General features: G+C 37.1%; 1 protein-coding gene across 1 annotated transcript; it reads right to left on the reverse strand.

The window, feature by feature from the left end:
- Positions 1-851: 851 nt before the first annotated feature.
- On the reverse strand, positions 852-15,109 carry LOC307149025 (sialic acid-binding Ig-like lectin 14; the record flags this gene model as incomplete). Its single annotated transcript, XM_079855040.1, has 4 exons — positions 852-1,069; positions 9,295-9,543; positions 9,642-9,986; positions 15,052-15,109. The coding sequence occupies 4 exons, from the start codon at positions 15,107-15,109 to the stop codon at positions 852-854; spliced, it is 870 nt and encodes a 289-aa protein (XP_079711166.1).
- Positions 15,110-15,538: the final 429 nt, after the last annotated feature.

A 15,538-nucleotide genomic window follows, 5' to 3' on the forward strand; every position in this document is an offset into this window, starting at 1 on the left:
TTTTCTGTTGGCTTTTATTTTGCTATTGTTTTGTTCTGACTTTAGTAGCTTGTTTTGTGATGTTCAGAGTTGATCTGTTTGTCACTAATTTGTTTATTGTCACCATTGTTGAGATTCATATGCTGATTCTTGATGTCTGTGTGTTTAAACACAGTAACTTCTTTGCACAAAGTATTTTCAAAATTTTTGATATTGCTGTTGGATCTCAAACTGTAGAATCTCAGAGCCACAATCACCAATACTAAAACAAGACATCAAGCATATAGTCAAAGATTTAGACTCTGAATGACATCAGTGAATCAGGACACTACATGATAATGTTTTTATCATCAAAACATATTGTGAGCAGGTCATGTTTTCTCTTGCAGTAACAAATGTGCTTTATAAACACAGAGTTGTAGCAACCAGAGAAAAACATATATTAAAAAATGAAAAGGGTCAAGAGCCCAACTAAAGCAAACACTGATCACCAAAATGGTAACTTGAAAAGAAAAATTCCATAAAACATTAACGTCTAAACTTCTGTTGAATCTCAAGAACTTTTGTCGATGTATGACAGAAATAAAGTCAAACTGGTAATAATAAGTGCAACAATGTGTAATGACTTGAAGTCAGTAGTTCTTGTGTTTCTCTTTTTTCTGTTATTGTTTTTTCTCTTTCCGTCAATGATTCTGCTTATTAACATCAGGTGTCACCACTAATGGCCAATCATCACTTAATTAATCACTTAATTATTTCATTAACTTCAACACTGCTTCAGTGTTAACTTAATTATCTCATTAACTTCAACACTGCTTCAGTGTTAATTTTTAACACCCTGTAGTGTGGACACATATAAACACTGAGGAGTGTTAATTTAACACTGGGGATTTTGCTGTGTATTCTCCACTGTCATCAGAGCTGATCTTTGAGATGTTGTAGATTCTTCCAGATCCTACAGTCGTTCCTCCTTTAATCCAGCTGATTTCTGCAGGAGGGTTTGAGTCACTGCTGCAGTTCAGAGTCACTGAATCTCCCTCCACTATTACACCAGATGGACTGATGGACACTGAGACGTTCCTGGGAGGATCTAAGACAGATAAATATTGATATCATTAACAATCATTTTAAACTTAACATCACAGATGTTTCAAGGATTTAATGTCACAGTTACTGGACCATCATTTACTCACACATGACGTTTAAAGTCACATTACACAGCAAAATCCCCAGTGTTAAATTAACACTCCTCAGTGTTTATATGTGTCCACACTACAGGGTGTTAAAAATTAACACTGAACAGTGTTGAAGTTAATGAGATAATTAAGTTAACACTGAAGCAGTGTTGAAGTTAATGAGATAATTAAGTGATTAATTAAGTGATGATTGGCTATTAGTGGTGACACCTGATGTTAATAAGCAGAATCATTGACGGAAAGAGAAAAAACAATAACAGAAAAAAGAGAAACACAAGAACTACTGACTTCGAGTCATTACACATTGTTGCACTTATTATTACCAGTTTGACTTTATTTCTGTCAAACTGACTTTTATTACTTTATTTTCTTTTCTACATCGACAAAAGTTCTTGAGATTCAACAGAAGTTTAGACGGTAATGTTTTATGGAATTTTTCTTTTCAAGTTACCATTTTGGTGGTCAGTGTTTGCTTTAGTTGGGCTCTTGACACTTTTCATTTTTCAATATTAGTTTTTCTCTGGTTGCTACAACTCTGTGTTTATAAAGCACATTTGTTACTGCAAGAGAAAACATGACCTGCTCACATTATGTTTTGATGATAAAAACATTATCATGTAGTGTCCTGATTCACTGATGTCATTCAGAGTTTAAATCTTTGACTATATGCTTGATGTCTTGTTTTAGTGTTGGTGATTGTAGCCCTGAGATTCTACAGTTTGAGATCCAACAGCAATATGAGAAATTTTGAAAATACTTTGAGCATAGCAGTTATTTGTTTAAACACACAGACATCAAGAATCAGCATATGAATCTCAACAATGGTGACAATAAACAAACTAGTGATAAACAGATCAACTCTGAACACCACAAAACAAGCTACTAAAGTCAGAACAAAACAATAGCAAAATAAAAGCAAACAGAAAAAAACAATGAAAATTACAGGACAATTCAGCTGCATAATTTATTCATGCTGCAATGCATGATGTCAGCCATTGATGCATTCTGATTGGTGGCTCCCATCATGCATTGCAACATCAAGCATTTGTTTGATTGTCACCATTGTTGAGATTCTTATGTAGATTCTTGATGTCTGTGTGTGATTTTAAAATCTTCAGATTCCTAAAATATTGCTGAAAATAACTACTGTAGTGAAAAATTAATAAAACATTTGGGTAATCAGCTTATAATAATGGGTGCCATCAGTAAACAGGTCACTAGAAATTTCATCATCGAAACATTACCAGGGCTGCATTTCCGAAAGCATCTTAAGCCTTACTTGATCACAGACCAACTGCAACAAATGGTCTATACGATCAAATTAGGCTTGCGATGTTTTCAGGAAACGCAGCCAAATCATAGTTTCTCTTACCACAACACATATGCTTTATAAACACAGAGTTGGAGCAGTCAGAGAAAAACTAATGTTACAAAGTAAAGAGTCAAGAGCCCAACTAAAGCAACCACTGACCACCATAATGGTGACATGAAACGAAGCATTCCATAAAACATTACCATCTAAACTTCTGTTAAATCTAAATAAGACCGTGTGTAGATGTATGACAGAAATAAAGTCAAACTGGTAAAATAATAAGTGCAATAATGGCTCGAAGTCAGTAGATCTTGTGTTTCTCTTTTTTCTGTTCTTGTTTCTCTTTCCTTCAGTGAGTCTGCTTGTTATCATCAGGTGTCACCACTAATGGCCAATCATCACTTAATTAATCACTTAATTATCGCATTAACTTCAACACTGCTTCAGTGTTAACTTAATTAACTCATTAACTTCAACACTGTTCAGTGTTAAGTTTTAACACCCTGTAGTGTGGACACATATAAACACTGAGGAGTGTTAATTTAACACTGGGGATTTTGCTGTGTATCAGAGTATTTCTCTCCATGTTCATAGATGGACTTGCACATGTATTCTCCACTGTCATCAGAGCTGATCTTTGAGATGTTGAAGATTCTTCCAGATCCTACAATCGTTCCTCCTTTAAACCAGCTGATTTCTGCAGGAGGGTTTGAGTCACTGATGCAGTTCAGAGTCACTGAATCTCCCTCCACTATTACACCAGATGGACTGATGGAGATCACAGGTTTCACTGGAGGATCTACAGATGTCAGGTAAAAGTATTTATCAGAGACGGCTGGTGGAAAACGTTCTAGGAAAGGCTGCAGTTGGTTATTATTGGACAATTTCAGCAAACATCCCAGTTTAATTTTTCACTGTTTAAGGCTAAAACACATCCCCCTGTAGGATGTGAGGGAAGGTTGCAAGGAAAGAAAATGAAGACGGAGGAATCGAGGGAAAGTTTATGGGTGCTTCTCAATACTCAAATTGATGCTTCCTCATTTCCTCGCTCCTCCGTCCTCCAGCCTGTGACCCAGAAACTGATCAAACTCAGCATCTCAATTCTCTCAATTCCCTTCACATGCACAATCATTTTTATTTATGCTTTACCTTTGCAGTTTATATAAATTGTATATCAAACATATATCAACAGGGCATCTTGCTTTATCTTTATTATGTATGAATTTCTTAAATAACCAAACTTTAACAACATAAGGGCAGATCCCTTGATCGCCGCTGTTGACGCTTTGAAGTGACGCTCCAGTGATCAAGAATATTCCAATATACAAATAGAGCGCTTCTCATTTCTTATTTGTGTTTCCTCGTTTCCTTTCCTCGTGTCTCAGTTCCACCCCCTGTAGTGGTGCTCATTGTAGAGGTCTTCACAGTGAACCCGAGACCCGTCGACCCGGGACCCGACCCGGGACCCGTACGGGTTCGGGTCTATAATTTTAAATGATCAACCGGGCCCGGGGCGGGTCCGAATTTATTACTTCGGGTCCCGGGTCTGTTTAACATTGTGTGTAATACCCGTGCGATCGGAGTCATTAGATCAGACTCGGAGAAAACCCGGCCGTGATTAGACACTGCTTGTGTTTTTTTTGTAACTTGCAACTTGTAAAATTAGGACACTCAAAATAAATTGCGTTAAAAAGCATATTTTAGGTTGATCCAGCTAGCGTGCATGTGCAGTCTCAAGCGTGTCGCGTGTCATGTTTCTATGGCAACCAGTTACCAGAGCTTCAGTGAGGGACCGCCAAACCGCGTTTAGATTTTACAATATAAATTAACCGTCTTGTTTAATCTTAAAGTTTTAGTGGTCAGATTCAGACTCGATGCAGAGCAGAGAGCACGGAGATGATAGCAAATAAATAACGTCAGCGGCCATGGCACTGAACGAGCAATCGTTATTATAACGTTAGTTCAAAAGGGCAAACAGTCAAAGTTATTATGCGAGTTAACTCGAGTCAGAATGTAAGTTACATGTGCAAAGTTGCATTTGTCATCCGTCACCATGACATCAAGTGGACTTTTGAAGCTGAAATAATGAGTGGATTAAGCTTGGACTTGGAATAACGAGAGGAATAACATGAATAACTGTCTTGTCGGAGGATTGTAATGCATGATCACAGCCAGTCAGGTAACGTTAACGTTACAAGGAAGGGAGAGGAGACTACTACGCTACCACGGCTCCTTAAATTAGGTAAGACAAAAAGTTGTATTTTTAGCAACAGGTTTATTGACTTGTAATAGCAGTTTAAGGTGGAGTATGTGACAATCGGGTCCATTCGGGTCTGTGTCTTCCCGGCGGTTTCGGGTCCAGCTTTCAAATAATAGACGGGTCCAGGTCGGGTCCGGTTAGGCATTTCTCGGATCTGCACGGGTCCGGGTCCAGCTTTTGAAATAATAGACGGGTCGGTTCGGTTTAGCACATTACGGGTCTCTTTCGGGTTCGGGCACGAATTTTTGGACCCGTGAAGACCTCTAGCTCGTTGCTCAGCGGTGAACACAGGGATTGTGGCAAAGGGACGTAACTTCTCCCTTCCCTCCTTCAGGGAATGGGGGTTACATTAGTAACCTAGACGTTCCCATTCAGTCATCACTATGAGTTACGTCAGTGACTGATGAATTGGGATCCCTGAGAAAAACGCCACAAACACTGTCTTCCAGCTTTCTCGGGATGGTGGGTTACTACAGAGGTTTTTGTCATAATTTTGCAAATGTAGTTGCCCCTCTGACTGATTTATTAAGCCCTAAGAGACCCTTTCAATGGTCAGAGCAATGTCAGTGTTCCTTTGAGAATGCCAAATCTTTATTGGCCAATGCTCCTGTGTTGGCTACTCCTAATTTTCTACTTGCAGTTGATGCTAGCCTAGCGCTTATGGTGCTGGCGCTGTTCTTTTACAAGAGGATTCTAATGGAATTGAACATCCAGTCGGTTATTTTTCAAAAAAATTCAATCGTCACCAGCACGTGTATTCTACGGTGGAAAAAGAGGCATTAGCCCTTATTTTAGCCGTTCAACATTTCGAGGTCTATCTGAGCTCGGTCTGTGGTCCTATTACGGTATACACTGACCATAATCTGTTGACTTTCTTAGATCGAATGCGCGGTAAGAATCAGAGAATTATGAGATGGAGCATTATTCTACAACCTTTCCACTTACAGATTAAAACACATACGTGGCAAGGATTACATAATTGCTGATGCTCTCTCAAGGATGTAAGCTGTCCCAGTAGTGACTGGTATCTTTTCTTCTCTCTCTCTCTTCTTTCTCCTTTTTTTCTCTCTGATGTCCTAGGGCCCAGGATTCCGGGAGCGAAATGGAGCGGGATTTATGGAGATGAGTATTAAAGTTATTGTACAGTCACATTTAAATGATTGTTTTGCATTTGTACCATTTTTTCTCTCTCTCTCGTCTTTTTGAGTGGGAGGTGTGACGACCCTGAGTCTCCTGATTCTATTGGTGCAGGTCGTGGGAGTTCCTGATTGGCTTTCCTCATGCTAATTTCAGGCACTCTCTAGGGAAGCTCTCCTCAGGAGTGACTCTTTCTTATGTTTTCTTACACATGTAGCCTCAAGATTTTGTCTTCCCTTATCCCTAGACTTCTGCTTATTATTATTATTATTATTATTTGTATTTATTTTTTTCGTTTCTGCTTGATCCCTCTTTTGTGTTGCGGCTTAAAACGAGCTGGTCGTAACAGTTACGCCAGTGATTGATGAATTGGGATCCTAAGAAAAACGCCACAAACACTGTCTTCCAGCTCCTCGTGTAAACCGCCTGATGCCCCCTAACCCTCGGAGAAGGAGAGGGCTTTACACAGAGAAGTCAATCACTGCTGTTCATACTTGTTCCCACATAGTGAGGATATTGGATAACACTGGGAAAGCGTGCCTACACGTTGTTGTGCGTTCAAGTCATCTCGTAAAAATCGTATTTTCGTATCCCGAACGATTGGAAAGCTCGGGATTTTCTTTAGTTTAACTTCCGATCTTTACGAGTTCATATCATAATAATAGTGACCAAAATTATCGTGATTATCAATATTATCACGGTTTTGTTAACACGAGATGAAAGTGTTCAAAAATAACTGATGCTCACACTGAAAACATTTCAACAAGTTTTATATTTGAAAAACAAACTTTTCCACTAGATGAATCCACACTCATCTGCTGCCCATATAAGGACTCTCCGATTTCCATATATGGATTGAGTGATCTTGTTTAGGAAGTAATGTTCAGGCTTGGGAGGGTTACTTTAAAACTGTATTCCGTTACAGTTACAAATTACTTCATAAAAAAAGTATTCAGTAACGTAATCCAAGTACTATAATATGAAAGTAATGTAACTGATTACTTTTGGATTACTTCAAGGTCACGTATATAAATAAAGTCAAGCAAGAAGGAATATTATTAAAAAAATATATATATTTTTTTTTATTTATTAAGAATGTGGTGCAGTGTACAATATTTGCAAAATATACACACAGGCCTGAATCTATATTTATGTAAAGGGATATACAGACATCTAGTGGCTAATGTATGGTATTACAGATTATTTTGTTTTATTTTTAACAAATTTTTAACTAAAAAATAAAAACACAACATTTACATTTTTTACACAATCTACATATTTGTTTATTTTAAAATAGGCCTACATGTTGACTAAAGTCGTGATCTTTCTTAATTTGCCTGACTGAACTTGGGGCGTTGGCAGTGGGAGTTCCCCTACGTTACAGCGAACATCCCGTTACGCGAGAAAAGATTAAGAAAGGACATTTTGGGTACTAAAAAATATACTCTCCTAATTTCTACAAAATAGCAGCGGGATTTCCATGAATTAAAAGCGATTTTACCCGCAGGCAGCATCGTTTCTACTAGCAGCAGTGATTCAATCTGCGTCTGAGGAGATTGTAGAAGGCTGTTATTTGCGCATGCACCAGCGCGTGGCACACGTGAGTCATTACTGGCAACAGAACCAGGAACTACTGTATAATCAAGCAGCGCTTAATATAGTGTTATTATGCCAAAATACTTATTTATTTAGTTTTAAATGAAACCATTGTAATCCTGAAAGTATTCCCCCTTTTTTCAAAATGTAACTATAATCTGATTACTACGTTTTTTGACGTAACTGTAACGGATTACAGTTACTGGATTTTTGTATCCTGATTACATAACGCCGTTACATGTATTCCATTACTCCCCAACCCTGGTAATGTTAATATTTGATTTGAATTCAATCTCTAAAACATATAAAAAGATACATAAAGAATGAGAGCGTGTGTTATAATTCGACACTACATCTTTTGAAAATCAGTCGCCAAATATGAAAACTACTGTCTGAACGCTTTCAAATGCTATATAGTTTGTCAAGATTACTTTTGTTAGACTAAGATATTATTGTTATAAATGTATAATGGCAAGTGTCCCACGGGTGTCGGGGAACGGCAGTCTTAGTGGTTAAAAACATTTTTATAAATCATAAATGCAGATATTTAGTCTTAGCAATGTGTGAAAAGTATTGATATTAAAAGGTCATTATTTGTACCTGATTGTAATTTTTTTTCATAGTGTGATTTAAAGGAGACATATCATGCTTTTAAATCGTTCCTTTTTACATATACATCATACATTTGTAGTCTATATAAAGCGGAACTGCAATGCTTGGGTCTGAATTCCTCATTATTATAGCTCCACAGGCCCTTTTTCTACCCCTTTACTGATGTGCGTCTGAGAGCAACTCGTTTTGGTGTGGTCTCTTTAAATACAATTGAGACACTTCATACCCCGCCCCCTCTCCAGGTTGCAGAGGTTCAACTCCACCCCGTTTGGCCATTTTTGTAGTTTAATAGCAGAGATACGATTATCTAGCGGCACAGAAACTTTTTATTCACACGTTATTAACAAAATGTCAACAACGGAAGACTTGTCCAGCCAGCCTTACATGTTCGAGCCAGAGTCGGAGCCGGAGCGAGATGAAAATGAAGACGACGAACCTGCAGAACAACGTCTTCATATGGATGTATCGCAATGGTGTGTTACTGTATTTACACATGAAACTTTGGTCTTCCGACCTTTTACCACCGTGTCGATTTATTTTGATTAATATGTGCGAGGGAGAGAGAGCAAGACAGCGTCTAGTTTGGAGACGGTGATGTCTTGTTTACACTTTCGCCTGGCTCTGAAGAGAGAGAGTGAGCGCGCGACCGGGTCTCTCTCTCTGCTTGTTCTTTCAGTTAAACATGCGCCCTGTCACAAGCGCGGCAGTTCATCTACATTAGACGGTGTAACGAAGCGTGTGGGTTACTACATCCAACAACCGAACATTTTAACTTACCCTCTCGTAACTTCTGCATCTTTTAGCTTGGACTACAAAATCACAGCGAGAAATAAAAATGGCGGATTGCTCAAAGTGTTGGGCTGGAAGTCAAATGTCCTTATTTGGCAGTTCCGCTGCAAATACTGTGACGTAATAGTTCACAAAACGTCATAGATAACAGAAAAATCTGAACAGGTTGAAAAATATGACCAAAACAGAATATAAAGATATCAACGAAGCACCTGAAGAGAATAATTTCAACTTTTCTGTACTTCTAAACACTCCAAATATACAACAAAATGCATTTAAGGGCTAAAAAAGTGGATTTAGCATGATATGTCCCCTTTAATACAATTAGGGTCAGTTTGACCTGGACCACACAGACTGTAACCAGAAATCTAAAGTGCATGAGGGTTAAAGAGAGAAAGTCAATCTGTACTCACACATGACATTGAGCTGAACAGCAGGAGAGATGTGAGTGTGTCTGTCTACAGCACAGCTATATCTGCCTGAATCCTCTCTTCTGACTGACTGCAGCAGGAGTTCATTGTTTCTGTCTCTTCTCTCAGTTAATGGCTGTGAGTTTCTGTACCAGATGAATGTTGCTCTGTCAGTCAGAGCGCAGCTGCTTTTACATCTCAGATTGACTGAATCTCCCTCTGTCACTCTCTCAGGAGACTCCACCTGAAGATCTGAACACAACACACACATTATATCTAGTGCTGCTGTCATACACTGATTATTATTCAACATAATGCACAGAAGAAGAGATGAACCTCATCAAAGTCACCTGTGACAGTAAGAGTCACTCCTGGATCACCAATCCATTTTTCTTTATCAGTGATGAATCTGAAGTAGTACATGTGTGAATCCTTCAGTGTCACATGACTCAGTCTGACGGTGCAGTTCTGCTGTTTATCTCCCAGATACTGAAGCCTCTGACTGTATTCAGTGTCCTCAGACAGATCTGGAAACTCTTCATGTTCCTTTTTATCTTTTGTTTTGCTCCAGAACACTTTCTCGATCTGATGTCCAGTAGGGTATGTATAAGTGCATCTCATTATCACTGTTGAGTCCTTTAGTGCACAGATGTGTGAAGGACTGTAACTCACACTCAAACCAGCACTAGAAACCCCTGAAACACATAATTAATCTAACTGTAAATGTTGTTTTATCTGTTATATTGGGCCATGAAAACATGACAATACTTTATTACTATATGAAAACAGCGACTCATTACAGGAAATATAAGATAAATGTGAATAAATAATCTTAGTGTGAATTACTTTAAGACAGAGGAGTGAAGAGAGAACCAAGAAATCAGCCAAAAACAACAAGCTGCACAATTACAGTTTTTCTGAATTGCTAAAACACATTTCTTGAAACCATCACTCACTTTCTCAAAACCTTAAACACAAAAGCAAATGTTCAAAACTCATTCAGAGAATCTCTGACTCTTCTGGCAAAATCAAACAATGCTTTCAGATCTTACACACATCAGTCAATATTAGAAACACTACTGATCATTCGTTAGACACTACATGAAAAATGGAGAACACAGAATCCAAAGCATGCAGTTACAGGAGAAATATTTATTTATATATTGTAAGAAAGTAAACAAATTTGGCAATTCTGTAATAAAGTAGTACTGACACCTGACAGTGGTGAGGAGAATAAACACTGTCCCAGTCAACACGTTGATCTCACAGTGATCTCTCCATATGATCACAATGTGAGTTCACAGTGAGCTAAAAGTGTAACCGCACTGTGCACTCACTGTGTGCTCATATTATGGACACAATGTGAGTCACCCCAGCTAGAAATGTAATTGGACATGGACTCCAACATCACTCAGATGTTTAATTAAGTGATTAATTGAGTGATGATTGAGCATTATTGAAGACACCTGATGTTAACAAGCAGAATCACTGAAGAAGAAAATCACAAATTGTAAGTTACCATTAAGGTGATGGGTGTTTGCTTTAGTTGGGCTCTAGACCATTATATGTTTACTTTAATATTTACTGTTGTTTGTCTGCTGTTATTGATTTATAACAGTAAATGAACAAAGTAAAATGTTATCTTATAGTGTTGGTTATGTTTTGACATAATCATGCTGTGATCTGAAAAAGGAAACTTATTGAGATAGTTTGGTTTAACTTGTTAGCAGCAGTTTACTGATTCTTCAGTCTATGATTATTAGTATTTTACTTATAATTCAAAATATGTAATAAACATTGTTCTGATCAAAATAAATTAAATTAATTTAAAACACAGACATCAATAATCAGCCTGTGAATCTCAACAATGGTGACAATAATAAAGCATGTTGCAGTGGCTGCCACCAATCACAACTCATTAATGGCTCCCATCATGCATTGCGGTGTGAATAAATTATGATCTGAATTGTCAATTTACTTTTCCTAATTGAATATTCTGCTCCTCACCATTGTTGAGATGCATAGACTGAATCTTGACATCTGTGTGTGCCTAAAATAATGATTTTTTTTTTTAACAACTTTTAAGAAATCCTTTATATTATATCAAAAATTCTGGCCATTTGTGCAGATTCACTAACCAACAACATAAATCGAAGTCAGAAAGAATGATTTTAATGAGTTCAGTGATCAAGATCATAACATAACCAGCACCATCAGTCACTTTTTTGTTCAACTGGTGATTATAATTCAGAAACAACAGACAAACAAAATCTAAAGTTAATAATATATGGGTCAAGAGTCCAACTAAAGCAACCATTGATCGTCATAACGGTAACTTACAATTTGTGATTTTCTCCTTCAGTGATTCTGCTTGCTAACATCAGGTGTCTTCAATAATGTTCAATCATCACTAAATTAATCACTTAATTATCTCATTAACTTAAACACTCTTGAGTGTGGACTCATACACTCCCAGGAGTGTTAATTTAACACTGGAGTTTTTGCTGTGTACAAAGAGCCGTAGTTAACTGACAAGCTGAGCCATATCGCATTAATTATCGCTGGCGATATGGCTCAGCTTGTCAGTTAACTACGGCTCTTTGTAGTAAATGCCGCTCCATCTGAAAGCAGGAGATGGCGATTTACTACTAATCAAGGAACCGGCTTTACTGATGAGATGCGCATAACAATATCACGATTTAAATCGCCCAGCCCTAGTCAAGACCAAAGAGCCCAACTACAGCAAACACTGACCTCTACAATGGTGACCAAACCAAACTCTTCAAACAAACTTCAACATGTAAACCTATTAAACATAATTTCTAAACATCGAAACTTCCCGCTATAACTGTTTAAGAATGTTAGGGGGGATAATGTTCTATCAATGTCATCACTAAACATGTTTGAAATGTTTATAGAGAGTGTTATCCTACCTTTTAGGAGAACATCCTGGTTACAAAAATAAAATTAGCTACAGAAAATATTACAAGAACATAACATAATGCTCTCAAAACATTCATAGAACAATAACATTTCTAGCTGGGATGAGCTCATATTGTGGTCATAGTTTGAGCACACAGTGAGAGCGCTGTGAGGTTACACTTTTAGAACACTGTGAACTCAGATTGCTGACGGTGTGACCACATGGTGACATCACTGTGAGATCATAGTGTTGACTGGGGTATGCACTGCAAGTACTGTATAGTATTGCACTGAATATTGTATAGTATGGAATGTCTGTATATTCAGCATTTGCATACTGTGAAATACAGTGACCAACTGCAGAAGCCCAAAAGGTTACAGTAAAAAAACTGTAAATGAAAAGCATGTTACTGTAAAGTACAGTCAGAAGAGTTGAGCAACTGCAGAATCAAGGTCAGTGAGAGAGATTTATTCTGCTTCAGCTTCACGTCTTCATGTCGGTCCGGCCGGAGAATATCATCTCTGCAGGAGAAGAGAAAAACCCTGAAGCAGATCCAGCCTTGACCACATTCTCCACACCTTCCTCTTCCTCTTCCTCCTCGTTCATCACCTCTTTCACACACTCTTCCTCCTCTAACTCACAATCTTCCTCCTCTTATACTCATACTCTTCCTCCTTTTATACACACACTCTTCCTCCTCTTATACACACTCTTCCTCCTCTTATACTCACACTCTTCCTCCTCTTATACTCACACTCTTCCTCCTCTTACACACACTCTTCGTCCTCTTATACACAGACACTTCCTCCTCTTATAGTCACACTCTTCCTCTTATACACACACTCTTCCTCCTCTTATACTCATACTCTTCCTCATCTTATACACACACTCTTCCTCCTCTTATACTCACACTCTTCCTCCTCTTATACTCACACTCTTCCTCCTCTTCCTCTTATATTGTTTCCATTGTTGTTCTCAACATTCAATGCAACATTTTGAGTAAATCTAGGCACTTTAAACTGTCTTGTACAGTTTCCTCTCATCATTAGAAATAAGTGTGAACACCCATACAGAAAAAAATATATATATTGAAATATATTTTAAAGTGTCGAAAATATATGTGGCATTTATTCCAAATACATTGAAATATATTTGCATTGTTGTTCACTTATATTTATCATTTTGAAATATATTCTGAAATATAACAAAAATGTATGATGTTAAGTGTGAAATATATTTACATTTATAACATGTAATGTAAAATATATGACAAAATATATGGTCATAAAATGTTTAGCTTGCTAAAGAAGGGTCAAAATATCCACAGGCCACCAAGGGACAACTGGGGACAGATGTCAACTCAAAAATAGCTGAACTCAGATTTAAAATGAAATGAATAAAAATGTAAAAAATAAATTGAAAATGTGTTGTTTGTTTGTGAAAATGTTAACTTTTTAAATTTCAAAATAGATTTCAAATGAAACAATTTGCAAAAGTTAAAACATATATGAACATATATGTTGTTAGTAAATATATTGACAAATATATTGACATATTTAACTAAAATATATTTTCAAAAAAATAAAAAATATATTTACATATATTTAAATAAAATATATTTATTGGGCCAATTTCGAACATTTGCATATATTCCAAAAATATATTTCAAAATATATTCTAAAAATATATTTCAAATATATTTCTTTTGTGTATGGGCAATTTTGAGTCGTTGTGTGTAAACGATGACAACTGTGTTGTAGTTGTGTTTAACTTTAGCCTGCCTGTGTTTAGCGTTTTGAAACATAAGTGCATCACAGTGAGAAATGTGTTTTAATGAGTGAGAAAGTGTTTAGCGTTTTGCAAAAAGAGTGCATGAGATTTGCAAACAGTGTTTTAACTTCCTCAACTTGTTTAATGTTTTACAGAAAGAGTGATTTATTCGACAGATTGGTTTAGGCTATTGAGAATTTGGTTCAGAGAAGTGGGTTTAGTTTTTAGCAATTCAGAAAAACTGTAAATCATGGAATATGACAATATAAATATTTAACATATATACATTCACTTCCATATTCACAATCTAGTGCTAGAGCAGAGCTGCAAACTGTCACACTTTCAGCCTTAGACTCTAATCGACACGTTTCATACAGTCTCACGCCACACACACATTTTCTCACTCAGAGAGTTTTGGCGCTTGTAAGTGTGATGTTTCCTCGAAAGAGAACTCAAAAGTTGGCAGCCCTGTCCTACAGCGATCTTTTGATCAGCTTTGATGGACGGTGTTGCAGAAAAGCAGAAGTAAATGTACAGAGACAGAGGAGTGAAGAGAGAACCAATAAATCAGCCATGAACAACATGACACACTCTCAAATAATGAAATATATGAAAAATAAGACGAAGAAAATAATCAAAGTTGATTTATTAAATACCCAATGACATCAAAATATTAGTTTTGTGGCTTTTAGTTCTCATCTATCAGCTCAGAGCTCATTTATGCTAGTGAATTCCTTTGACATGATAAATATTTAACATGTACACATTCACTTCTGAGAACACGAGCCAAACATATTCATGATCTGCCGCTACAGTGACTTTTGTCCAATCAAATGCTCTGAACAATGAGAAAGTCCCTCCCCCTAAACGATGTGACACTGACTAGCAAGTAGCAAAAGACTATTGGACATTTCTAAAAGGGACGAGCGTTTGACATGTTCAACACAAACTTCCTGTTTCAGAGAGAAATATGTGAGAACAGGACAGAAGAAAGTGCAGATCAGCCGCTCATGAGGCCTTAAATAAAACATCAGAGTGTTTCTAATGTGAATGTAAGAGAGACTCACCGTGAATCATGAGCAGAAAGAAGATCAGAGGAAGAGGAGGAGCCATTCTGACCCGCATCAGCATAACATATATCTATAATACAGCATTCAATTCAATTCACATTAATTTGTATAGCGCTTTTCACAATACACATCGTTTCAGAGCAGCTTTACAGAAAATACACGAGTCCACATTACAATTTAGAGTGATCTGTTATCAGAGGAAACTGTCTAAGTTATGTATTTCAGAAATGTATACAAAATCACAGTTAGCTAAAAATGTATTAATTGAAACAATGTAATAATTTAAGGCAAAAACAATGAGCTCATTGAAGTAAGGGACCATTCGGTATTTATGGAATGGACCACCGGAGGTAAATAGGGGAGAGTCATGTCTTTTTATTCTTTGTTGAGGGGAGGGTCATCCAAATTTGTTTAGTCTTGGGGGAGGGTCACCCAACTTTTGTCTTCATGAAAACAGCAAAATTTCAAAGTGGCTTATTTGGTG

This window comes from Squalius cephalus, assembly GCF_949319135.1.
Source record: "Squalius cephalus genome assembly, chromosome: 2".
Lineage (NCBI taxonomy): Eukaryota > Metazoa > Chordata > Actinopteri > Cypriniformes > Leuciscidae > Squalius > Squalius cephalus.